The sequence below is a fragment of the Glandiceps talaboti genome, chromosome 16, assembly GCF_964340395.1.
Source record: "Glandiceps talaboti chromosome 16, keGlaTala1.1, whole genome shotgun sequence".
NCBI lineage: Eukaryota > Metazoa > Hemichordata > Enteropneusta > Spengelidae > Glandiceps > Glandiceps talaboti.
This window is the reverse complement of record NC_135564.1, coordinates 2,687,520-2,700,000: the sequence shown is the minus strand read 5'-3', so window position 1 is coordinate 2,700,000 and position 12,481 is coordinate 2,687,520. Positions and strand designations below refer to the sequence as shown.

General features: G+C 33.0%; 1 protein-coding gene across 1 annotated transcript in view; it reads left to right on the top strand.

The window, feature by feature from the left end:
* LOC144447664 (uncharacterized) overlaps positions 1-9,766 on the top strand; it is a 75,877-nt gene extending 66,111 nt beyond the window's left edge. Inside the window, exon 5 of the mRNA XM_078137741.1 lies at positions 7,958-9,766. Within this exon, the coding sequence (XP_077993867.1) occupies positions 7,958-9,766 (1,809 nt within the window). The remainder of the gene's footprint in view (positions 1-7,957) is intronic.
* The last annotated feature ends 2,715 nt before the right edge of the window (positions 9,767-12,481 follow it).

Sequence of the window (12,481 nt, the reverse complement as noted above, 5' to 3'; positions counted from 1 at the left end):
CCAGTTTTCCAAAAAGTTCTACATTTTGTTGTGTATTAGCACTGAGTTGTTAACCTACATACTGGAATACAAGACATTGGCATGTGTTACCTTTTAACCAATAATTACATGTTCCTGAACACAAAATGCCCACCAGTCGAACACAAAATGCCCACCTGTCAAATTTAGAAACCTCAGATTTATTTCCTGACTGGTATGTAAGAGAAAAGTTTTCAAAAATTACATATATAGTGATACATACATTATTCATATAAATTAGCATGACATGTTTTAGTTTATGATGCTAATATTCATTTCCATATAGGTATGAAAACTCTGAAAGTTATGAAATAAAAAATATATATATAAAATGTAGCATATTTTCAAGTCAACCATAAATAACACTGGTACAAGTATTTGTGACAGTACAAGGGATATTTGTATATTATTATGAAGTTAATCATATTTACAACTCATATTTTATGAGGCACTCAACTTTATTGCAAAACTAAAATCTACTTGAGTTTGGACATATGTTTGTGTACTAATTGCATTTGTATCATTGTAAAATGGAATATATGATCCTAAAGCTAAAAAAAAATACAGAACCTTGTGACATACATGTTCAGTATTCCATTAACATTTTAACTCACAAATATCTGGAAGATTGGTTTAACCATTATAACTAATCAGTTTTATTACTTGTATAGTCGTACAGAGACACTTAATATCAGGTCACGTTGAAATAACATTTACAAGAATTGAAAGAAAGATTGTGAAAAACCAATAAGAAATGATTTGATAAAAAGTCATAAGTGTAATATGTATTCATTTATTGCAATCGTGAGTGGCATGCTAATTTTGTAGAACTCCTCAGTTATTAGAAGGTATACAGTACTTCCACTTTATGAGTATGCCTCTTGAATTAATATTATGTCAATAACCATCCAATCGGAACTGTACATAAATTACATGTAATTCCATCTCCAATATGCTGACTTCCAACTCCATTTGCTGGAAGATTGTCACTCTTTAGCTGCATACAAGGTGACCGGAAGGTAAAAGAGCAATTAGTGAAAGGTGCAGGCAATTATTTAATTGTCATGCCAGCTCTTACCTGATCAACTGCATATTTCTTTTCTGAAGCAGTTTCAAGTAGGGAGGATATTGTACATGTACTTGTAATATTACATGGATAAATGCTTTCACTTTATGTATTTAAACTTTACATACTTCAACTTGAAGACTGACTGCATTTTCATTGTGGTACTCAGTACTTTGATGAAGTGAGTATCTCGACTATATTTTTACCTTCAATAATTGATACATGTATTTTTACTTTCAAGTAGTGTGGTCATAAGTACATAATTTGATAATAGTTTGTGTATGTGTATGTAATCATAAATCATACAATAGTATACAGTTTATATACATTTCATATATGTATATAACTTGTGGACATGTACCATACAGTTTTGGTAAAATATTATGTACATATAGACTTTCTCACACATTTATGATATAATATATCTTATAATATATCATGTCCACATTCATATGTCCCAATACACACATACTTGCATATAATAGTAGCATGCATACTGATATACATACATGTATATATACATTCACATAACACAACATACGTATATGAACATACATACGTGATACATACAAATACATGTGTACATATGTACATACACACACACACACACACACACACACACATACACACACATACATACATACACACATACATACATACATACATACATACATACATACATACATACATACATACATACATACATACATACATACATACATACATACATACATACATACATACATACACACATACATATGTACATCTTCTCATTAGGCCTACTTTACACTAGAAAATTCAGATGATCATAACTTCTGTAAATTTGCAATTAATTAATCCATAATAACTGAGAACCTGTAAATTTTCTAACTCATAAACCTTTCATAATTTATGGTATTTGAATACTCAAGTACAATACTTCTCATCTCAATTAACTTTTTCTTGATGAATAATTTGTTAAATTTACCAAGTATATCTTAATTACCAGAAATCCTAATTAGCATTCATAGCGTTTGCTTGCCATTTGCCTCAAAACATTAGAGCTGTAATTAAGCCCAATCTATAATCAGAAACTGACAGTATTGTTTTATTCGCAGAGTATAATATTCATCCAATTAATAAAAACTATACTTATTTACATATCTATGATGTTTCTGTCATACTTTGCAATGGTAAATGTATTAGTAGTCTGTAAGATACAACATTAAGGTATCACTCACTTTGATATTGGGCAGTTTAGTACTGTCTTGAGTAAGAATAGATCTGAACAAGACTATGTTTCTTACAGCCTAGTATATTGTAAGTATTGGATGGGAAATTTATAAAGATATTATCAAGGATGAATGCATAATAGAAAAAAAATGTCTGTACAGTGCTATACTTCTAATGACTTTTTATTGATTTCTTTCCACTATACTTTTCAATGCATGTTTGCCTTGAAAGATGCAAATTTTTTTACATGCAGTATTAGTACCACTGTCAGTGATAGGGTTTTCCTCATACCACTTGCTAACAGGGAGTTCCAAATGACTCACATTGTCTGAAACTACTTTTTACTCTAATGTTTGTACTTTGATATAAATTCTATCTATGAGTATGTTTCATGAGAAAAATTGTTCAAATTTTACAATATATCATATCAATGTCTTGAAAATTGTTCTCAAGTAGTGGCTGCTCCATATTTTCAATGTTTGAGATTTTGAAAACAAATGTTTTTTATCTTCAAAGGACTAGACTTCAAAATCTGATACAAAAGTACAATTTTTTAAAGTTCAAGGACAATATTGTCAAGAATGAATGAGATTTGTTATGATTGAATCAAATTTTAGAAAAATGATGTAATTCAAATCATACTTTGTAGTATAGGAAAGAAACACAGCAATGTAGTATAGATGTATATTTAAAAATATATGAAGTACTTGATTCAAATACAACATACAGTACTGCATGACTACAGGAGTTATCCACATGTGCTTGCATTGACAGTAAAGGCAGCTGGCAACTTCTACCAAATACGTGCATGCAATAGAAGATGATTTGACCTCACAACACTTCTAAAGTATTTAGTTACTATTTCAGGTAGCATGAATTCCCTGAGGTATAAGCACCTAGCCCTTTACTGCTATCATATTTGGTATGATCCAATTGTATTCTATGACAGGTCAATCAACTCAATTTGAAATTAGGGGTGAAAGGCTAACATGAAATAACAATGGCTGTAGTATTATCTGTGAGTAGTATAGGAAAGAAACACAGCAATGTAATTAATATTATCAGATTATAATTTAGATGGTAATGGCAGCACACTGGGTAGACTTCTCCCTTGAGTTGCTATATTCAATCAAATTGACAAGTGGTAGATCACACTGCTACTAAGGGAGCTGACAGCACTGCTCTGTAATTTAGTTTACTTATAATGCATTTATTCCATGCAGCATTGTACATGTAAATAGGTGCTGAAAGACTTCTTTGTGTTCAAGTATTGAATGCCTATCAAGAAAGATATGCACAACTAAATGTATACATGTGAAATAGTTAGTCTTATCTGTGATTTGAAAGAATAGCATGCTTGGTTTTTTTGGGTCAACAGCAAGATTGTTGTTATTGTAACTTTTATCAAAGCCATAACAAAAGTCTATGATATTATTGCCAACAATGGAAGCCCAGGAAGAATAAGGGTAAGACCTATCATGTTTGTCAAACTTTCAGATTTTATAAAATCATTCAAATCCACAGCTGTTGTTGATGTACGACTACTAGTCTAGTTCCTATATGGTATTATTATGATTTACACCTAGTCTATTTCCTATACGGTATCGTTACGATTTACACATTAGTTTAGAGACCAGAGTAGTGATGTACTAAGCAGAGCCATTTCTTCGATGAAATCTTGGGTTATTTAGCAATTTTTTTTTTTAAAGTATGTCTTATTATCACCGTATTTTGTGTATTTAAGCTTTCAGTGGTGCTTTGTTCACAAAATAGTCTATGTGTATGTTGCAACTTTAAATTATACCCGGATACATTACAAAGTACATAGTGAGTGCAGTGTCCTCCCATTTCAGGACATGATAAATTTTTTTGGAATTTTTTTCTGTTTATGAATCATGTACCCCAATTTATGCTCACTTGTACAGTTTACAAAAAATATAAGATAAGGATTCAAAATATTGTTCGAAAATGTGTTCAAAAATTCTAAAAATACACTTTGTCTACAAATATCTTGTCATGAAATTAATTTCTGTTTATGAATCGTGTAAGATAAGGATTCAACATGGTGTTGTTCAAAAATGTGTTCGAAAATTCTAATATACACTTTTTCTACAAATATCTTGTCATGAAATGAATAGTGTAGATTTAATATACAAATCTAAATGTATGAAAGTAAATTAATTTACATTATAAAGTTGATAAATGACTTCAATGATGTATTACAATCCTCTTTATTTTGAAATATCTCAAGTCATAAAATTATAGTAATAAAATTTAGTTATTAACATACTGAGAAGTTACAAAATTTATGATCCAGAAATTTGACAAATTAAAATTGCCTTATGTGTACCTATTAGTTGAATAATATCTGTGGGCAAAGAGTATAACAAATCATGGAAACAGTTAGGTTGTAAATTTCTAGATATAAATTATGTATCCCCTGAAAACTTACTAAAAATTATGTTTGAGAAAGTTAAAGGTGAAAAATAATTCAACTTCAAGCCATCACTGACATTAATTTCATGTAGTAGTTAGGATATCATTTATGTGTATTTAGAGTTATGGACAGACTATGAAGTAATTTACAATCATACAATTTATATCATATTAGATTTATGTACAGTAATGCTGAAAGTTACGAAATTTATGATTTGCAGAATAAAAAATTACCTCAGTCAATTGCATCCTTAATAATTTATAGTGTTTGAATATCAGTTGTATTTACAGTGTAGCATAAAAAAATGATGAAAACATTTTCTGTACCTTCATTAACATAATATTTAATGTATTCATTAGTAGATACATCCAATGTTGTCAAATTTATAATGCAGAATAAAAAACTAAAGTGCCTGAATTGCATTCGTAACTCTTAAATAATACAAATATTTTTACAGTATACGTTGTAGTGTGTGATGAAAACATTTTCATTTACTAGTAGGTTTATGCACATGCTGAAAAGTTTCAATATTTATAGTTCAGGAATTGACAAAATAAAATTTGTCTGATTTGCATCCCTGTTAGAATATATCACAATATATAGAATATAGATAGGTAATTATGTCTATATTATATTTACAGATTCCAAACTTGAGGAAAACAAAAATCAATGCTTACAACATCTCTATTTCAATGTTTTTTGAATATCACATGTATTTATGTATACAGTGTTAGTGTATCAGTATGATAGAAATGTCTTCTCAAATCATAAATAGTGAATTTATACAGAGTGAGAATATCTATACACAATCAGTGGACTGACAAATTTACTACTATAGTGAGATTGATCTGATGCTGTGTTAATACTTGCATCACGATAGCACAGGTTTATTGATTTCTTGGATGAGTATACAACCCTACCTTCTCAACCTGTCATGTTGATGTTGATCCTCTAGATTGATTTACTTAATCAGTGGTCACAACATGACCCTTTTATACATTATGCAATACTTTCAATGTGACAGCAGTACTATAGCTCAAATCCGTGAGATGAGAGATGGATTTGTAGGCAAGATGTTAAAGACAAATTATACAGGTTGGACATCATTACTGACTCAGAGAGTGTTCTGCTTATGTTGTGTGTCTGTTGGCATGGCAGCCTATATAACATATTCTAGACTTAGTCTATGTGATGTGTTAGAGGACGCGATGTCTGCAAACTGATCATCAATGTACGTTAGTACCTTTTATTTTGTTTTTGGTGTATTCTTGGATTGTTGTGAAGCCTGCAGTGCATTTTAAAACCATACAGATATCTGCGGAAGAAAATACTGAACAATTACAATGTGTAGGACCTATTCATCGTACATTCTTGGTGATGTGTCTTGGATGGTACTGTAAAAGAGGCTGTGCTTTACAGCGATGTTTTTCCTATAGCTCTCTGTATTTATGTATTAATACTGTGATTGTATTTGTATTTTGTGGAGTGTATATTTGTCCTGATAAAACATACCACAGCAGTTTCAAGAATGAATGTGAGTGAGTGAGTGAGTGAGGGAGGGAGTGAGGGAGTGAAGGAGTGAGTGAGCAAGTGAGCAAGTGAGGGTAGGAGGATGTGTGTGTGTGTGTGTGTGTGTGTGTGTGTGTGAGTGTGTGTGTGTGTGTATGTGAACAAGCGAGCATACATATATTATTATGAAAAGTACTCAGTAAACATTTGTGCAAGCTTGTGATTTTCAGTGGATGTAAATAATCTCTGTTCTATTCAAGTGGTCATGAATATGCACCTGTTCCATAGAAAATGACCAAGTACTTGTGCATCGCTTTCCAACTGAGTAGAGGCCTATTAGATTTCCCACTCTGAAAAAAATAAGAAGTTTAATTTTCATGAAAGAAAATATTTTATACATCATAGAAATATGGAAACAATGCACGTATCAATTTACATTTAATACCCAAAAAACTCAGGACGGCAGCATTTTCCCAGAAAATTAACTTGACAATGTTTTTGACATCACATCTGCTGCTTTTACTGAATATTATAATAATAATGACTATTGCATTTATAAGCCACCAGCCCATAGGCAAAGTTTACAAAATAGTGAAAAATATGTTCACTAGATATTATATTTGCTGTGACAGTAAAAGTGATAAATCAAAATAGGAATACATCATTTTACAGTATTGAGACTGAAAATGTGTCTTGAATTATACGTAAAATTGTCACCACAAGGTTTTCTTTAATATTGGTATATTGTAACATCTTGATCAGATTAAAAGTTTGAACCTTTGTCTGCTTCTGAACATTGCAACGAATATTTGTCCCCGGGTTGACTTTTTTAACAGTGAGAGCAATTTGAAACATCCTGTACTTTTAACATTCATCAAGATCCCAGTGTGCATCACATATATCATATTTCTATATCGTAGCTATGGTTTGTGTTTACGTGTATGTCAGGCAATATAAGTATACCTACTGTACAACCTACTTCAACTTCCTTGCCAATTGCTTTAATAGCATAATTAAGCCCAATGGCTGAATTTCACTTATTTTCTGTATCCGTATAAATACGTGACCTGATAACTGGTTTGTGATCGATGAATCACAGACCAATGGATTTTAGTTATGGTTTGACCCAGGATTTCCTCAGGTACAATGCAGTACCTGTGAATAACAATTGTTTTTCTTTCTTTTCTCCTTTCATTTAGTATAGGTTTTGAAACATTCACAGAATAATGATATTGATACAGAATGTGAATTGTTGCACAATGTGTTCGGTACTTTAAGCTTATCCTTAATGTGGTTTGACTCTAAAACTTCTTATGTAGGATGTGGTAAATGTTAACAAGGCTATTGACACTGGGTGTGTATTGCCATCATGAACTGTCATGTCCCATCAAATCCTAGGTGTGGTTTTGACTCCTACAGTACAATGTGGTACATGTGATTATAGGGCTAGTGCATCACATACAAGTATGTATCGCACTGTAAACAGAAACATTATTTTGGGTTAGACTCAGGAATTCCCTTGGTAGCATTTAGCTATAAACCATGTTATTGGTACTGTCACAGGTACAGGAAGCTTTTGCCTATGCCATTTAATTAGGGGATAATAATAATGATGATGAAATTATTTAATTGTGTATTTCATTTCAGTTTTTACCAGCTTTACACCTTGTGACACAATCACACATTCTAAATTAGATTAATTGTTCTATTTTCAGATCGGTGCTAATGAAACCAGTGGACTAGAAAGCTGTCAATCACCAATAACTCCCAGTGACCATTATTGCCATATATATGTGAACCCTGCCAGTATGGAGAACTTTCCACAGGACAGTCTTAACTCAGGGATCTCTGTCACTCCAGCAATGCAGCAGTATACATGTATCACAGACAGAAACTCTAGAAAACAATCATTGACGGATAGTTTACCCAAGAAGAAAATTTACCCCAATGGAAAGTACGAGCTGGAAATAAGAACAGTGCGTCATATTTTAGCCTCAGCACCAGTACAATATCGACATAGCACTCACTCAGATATGGAAAATAATAACTTTCACATGTTACATAATACTGCAGGTGATCGTGCAAGTGGCAAGTTTTCCGATATTTCAAAATCGAGAGACTCAACAGGAAGTTCTGTACTGTCAAATCAGGTTATAGCAGAAGTTAATACTATACCATGTGCAATAGGGGAAACTGCTATTGATAACTATGTTTCCTCACGTGAGAGTGTACTCAAGGATACTAAAGAACCTCCCCAAAAAGGCATTGAATGTATGGGTCTATGTCAGGCAACAGTTGAACTTCATAACGAACACTCGCCAATGAAAAATACACACATACCAGTGACTGTCAAAACTTACAATGTCAATGCAAGTGGACATCCTTCGTCAAGGAGGAGCTTTCAAAGTATTTCTGCAGCATCACTGTCTTCTGATAGCGATTCTTGTGAGGAGTACGTGTTGGAAGAACAGTGTAAAAGTTACCCTAGAACTAAAAAACAAAGGCGTCGGGAAATGCATGCATTACGTCGGAGAGAGCGTAGAAACTCAGAGAAAGAGAGTGTACACTTGTCTGTGTCTTGCAGCAGTACCAGTACCCAAGGCTCTCAAAGTGAGAAAACCTCAACAACAAATTCAAAACGACAGAGAAGTAGTAATTCAGTCGGATCACTTTCAAGTCAAGGTTCAAAACCACATGCATCACTTTGCTCCATTTCCAGTTTCAAATCCGTGGAGACACCTAGCCCTGCAAGACTATCCATATGTTCTGTTTCCAGTAAGAGTCGTACCTCTGTGAATTCATTGTCCAGTACTGCCAATAGTAAGGAGATGTTAGACTTTAGACAACCACAAGAAGAGAACATGGAACCCAGTGTGGTGAAACCAGCAAGACCAAACTCACTAGAAATTAAGTCAGTGCACAATCTGCCAACACCTTCGGAAAGACAAGGTCTCTTAGTAGCCAAGAAACAGACAATGATGAAGGAATTACACCCATCAGAAATTAAACGAAGGTATATAACTCATGACAAATCTAGCAAACTATCTGAAGCAGTCAGCAAACCCGTTGTGAGAAGGAAAACAAAAACTAAATCCAAAGTTAGACCTAAATCTCTTGCCGATTTCAAATCATTCAAAGATGCTAAGGTGTTGGTTGCCAAGTTCATCGAGCAATCTAATGGAACAGTGTCACCCGCAGTCAAAAGTGTGCTAGAAAATATCCAAGCCATGATAAAGTCTGATGAAAGACATATGGCAGAGGCAATTCACAGTGCTAATGTGTTGGGACAGTATACCCAGCCTGTACCAGAAGTACAACCACCTAAACCAGCATGTACAACAATTGAAACTCAACAAGAACCCAAAGAGACAATCTATAAAAGTACAACCAGTCTAGGCAGTAGACATTGGAGAAGCTGCTCAGATATTACAGCGTTATCTGACCACAGTGATGACAATACAGGGGAGTTATTAGGACAAGATCTTGTCAAAACTCTTACTATATGTAAAGAAACTGTACTCTAAAACAGTTTCTAGTCTACGTATGTAGCAGTAAATTGTATCTAAGTGTGTATGCTGTACAGTCATAGCAAATCGTTTAGTTGGCAAGCTTTATTCACAGAAATGCGAAGTGTACATATTTTACCTGTCTGTCATCATGCCTATAGGCCTGTGTTCACAAAAACATACCAGCCATAGGGCACATATACTACTATTGTTATTAGGTTGACATCACTGGATTGATCAGCATTGAACATTCTTTTGCATCCTTTTAACAATGAAAATAATAGTAGTGTCACATGCTGTTGTTGTTTTGTTTGGTTGATAGTAACCCTTGATCCTATCCATTGGTCTGCTAAATGAAATAGAATGATGACGTTTACTATATGCTGGTATACAGACATACAAACAATTTGAAAATTGTACGATTCATTTTGTATACATTGGTCTTTGTAGATTTAAGAGAAGCTTTGTCTCTCAAGACTGGGTAGGGCTGGGATGGATGGTGGGTGGAATTGCTCCATATCAATTTACAGAACATTATATAACAGGGAGAGGGGCCTCCATACTGATTTATAGAATGGTATATGGGTGACAGGGGTTGGGTGGGGAGGAACCACTACTCCGTAGTATAATGGGGGTGGGGGGGGGGGTTGCTATAATGATTTATAGAACAGTGTATAACAGGAAAGGGGAATGGACAAACTGGACCTATATTGAATTCAATAATCGTATCCGTCTTGTTTCTTAGACATGTTTGTAGTTTTCCAAACCTTAATCAGCATAAATGAAATGCAAATAAGAATTGCAGGATGTGAGTTATATGAAATATTGTGTACCGACATTGAACACTTTATGGTGGAGACACTGTAGTGTAATACTAAGTAATGTGCAGAATAACCCAAAGCAATTGAAAACCCCTATTGTGTGGTCAGGTTTCCATTTCCTTCATTAAATACTCCTACATCATGAAAAGTATTAATAAAACCGTCTATTACAGCAAAGTATTTACATGTAGTCATGTAGAATACAAAAGATTGACAAGTGATACATACACACATTTAAAAAGTATGAGGAAGTTGATCAAAGCCACAACAGGAAATCAAAAATTCAACTATTCCAAAAGGATTGTTAGATTACCAAGGAAATTACATGGATGTAAACAGTGTGTGTTCAAAGGATATGAAAGGTAGAATTATTAGTCTTTTGTAGCCTGTCAGCTATTTTTGTCCTGTCCAACCATCCTGACAAAATATTTGTCACAGCTGCAATAATACTGTCTCTTTATATCTTATCAGTTTATGTCAAAGATCAGACCAAAGAAAATCAATCATTAATTATTTCATATTCATAAACTTCAATGATTTATGGTGACCCGATAGGCCTTGATTATTTCTTAAAATTATCTCTCAAGAATTTTAATACATATTACAGAATATTTCAGACCAATAGGATGTGAGTTCAAGTTTACCATGTAAATGTTTAGAATGGAAATCAACATGAAAGTAAAATGGTTGTCAGTCAATTTAAATCATGCAATCCTTGAAGTGTATGATTATTGAAAACAGCAAATTAGAATATGATGTGAGAAAATCCTTTTACACATCTGTCTTCACCCGATGTAAGCTGTCGGTTTTCATACCTTGGAATTAATTTCCTGAGACAGTCATTTCCTTTTATGTGACTTGTGGATACAGAAGACAAGGTTTTTTTTACATGCATGAAACAAGATCAGTTTGTGATGCGACTCAGAAAGACCAATGTACATGAAATAACGTGACATGAATCACAATTCAGATATATCCATTGTGTTGCCATAAACAACTCTAGAGGGCAGTAGTCAAAGGTTTAGGCTGTTGCCATGTGAACAGTGCAGGAGAAAAGTTTTGTCATCATTTATTTAAAGATTACAATATCTTTTTACAGAATCAAGCTATGGTCAAAAGGTTTTTTACAAATCAAACATATTGATTGAATTCAAAAATTATTTTCACTTCAAAATAAACTTTGAATTTACAGAAATGCCAACTTAAGTTTTGCTATGACTGTTTTCAGTATTTGTTAATTGGATGTTACTATGACTATTTCCCAAGGTGCCACAATGTCTGATTTTTCCAAAAGTGTAAAGTTTGTTGGTATTAAAATCACTTAATATAATGAAATAAAAGACATAAGGTCTTTTAAATGTAACAAGCAGACTGGTTGAATTATCACCTCTACAGCTTGTCTACTATTGTCAGATTATACCTACACCTGACATACAGATTATTTAACAGTTTGCAAATACTTCAAAACATGAATGTTTTTAATGAAGTTATGTACTTTTTTACCCCAAATGAAATTTAAGCAATAATTGCAACCTGCAGGAAAATTGGCTTGACTGTTACTATCAAACATATAGGGGAAATGGATATTGCCATGGTTACAGACAAATTAATTGGCAGAATATTTCCATGATTACAGACAAATTAAGTGGTAGAATATTGCCATGGTTACAGACAAATTATTTGGTAGAATATCGCCATGGTTACAAACAAATTATTGGAGAAAGAGAGTTCCAGGGTAATCATGTGATTAAAAATTAAGAATTTATTATAATACTTTGTATATGAACAAGAGTTCAAAGTTCAAATATGTAATTGAGAGCGCAAAATATTATTTTATCTAGAAATGTTTCTCCTACCAGGTCATTAGACTAATTATGGAAGATATACAAATAGGATCTCAAACAATAACTGA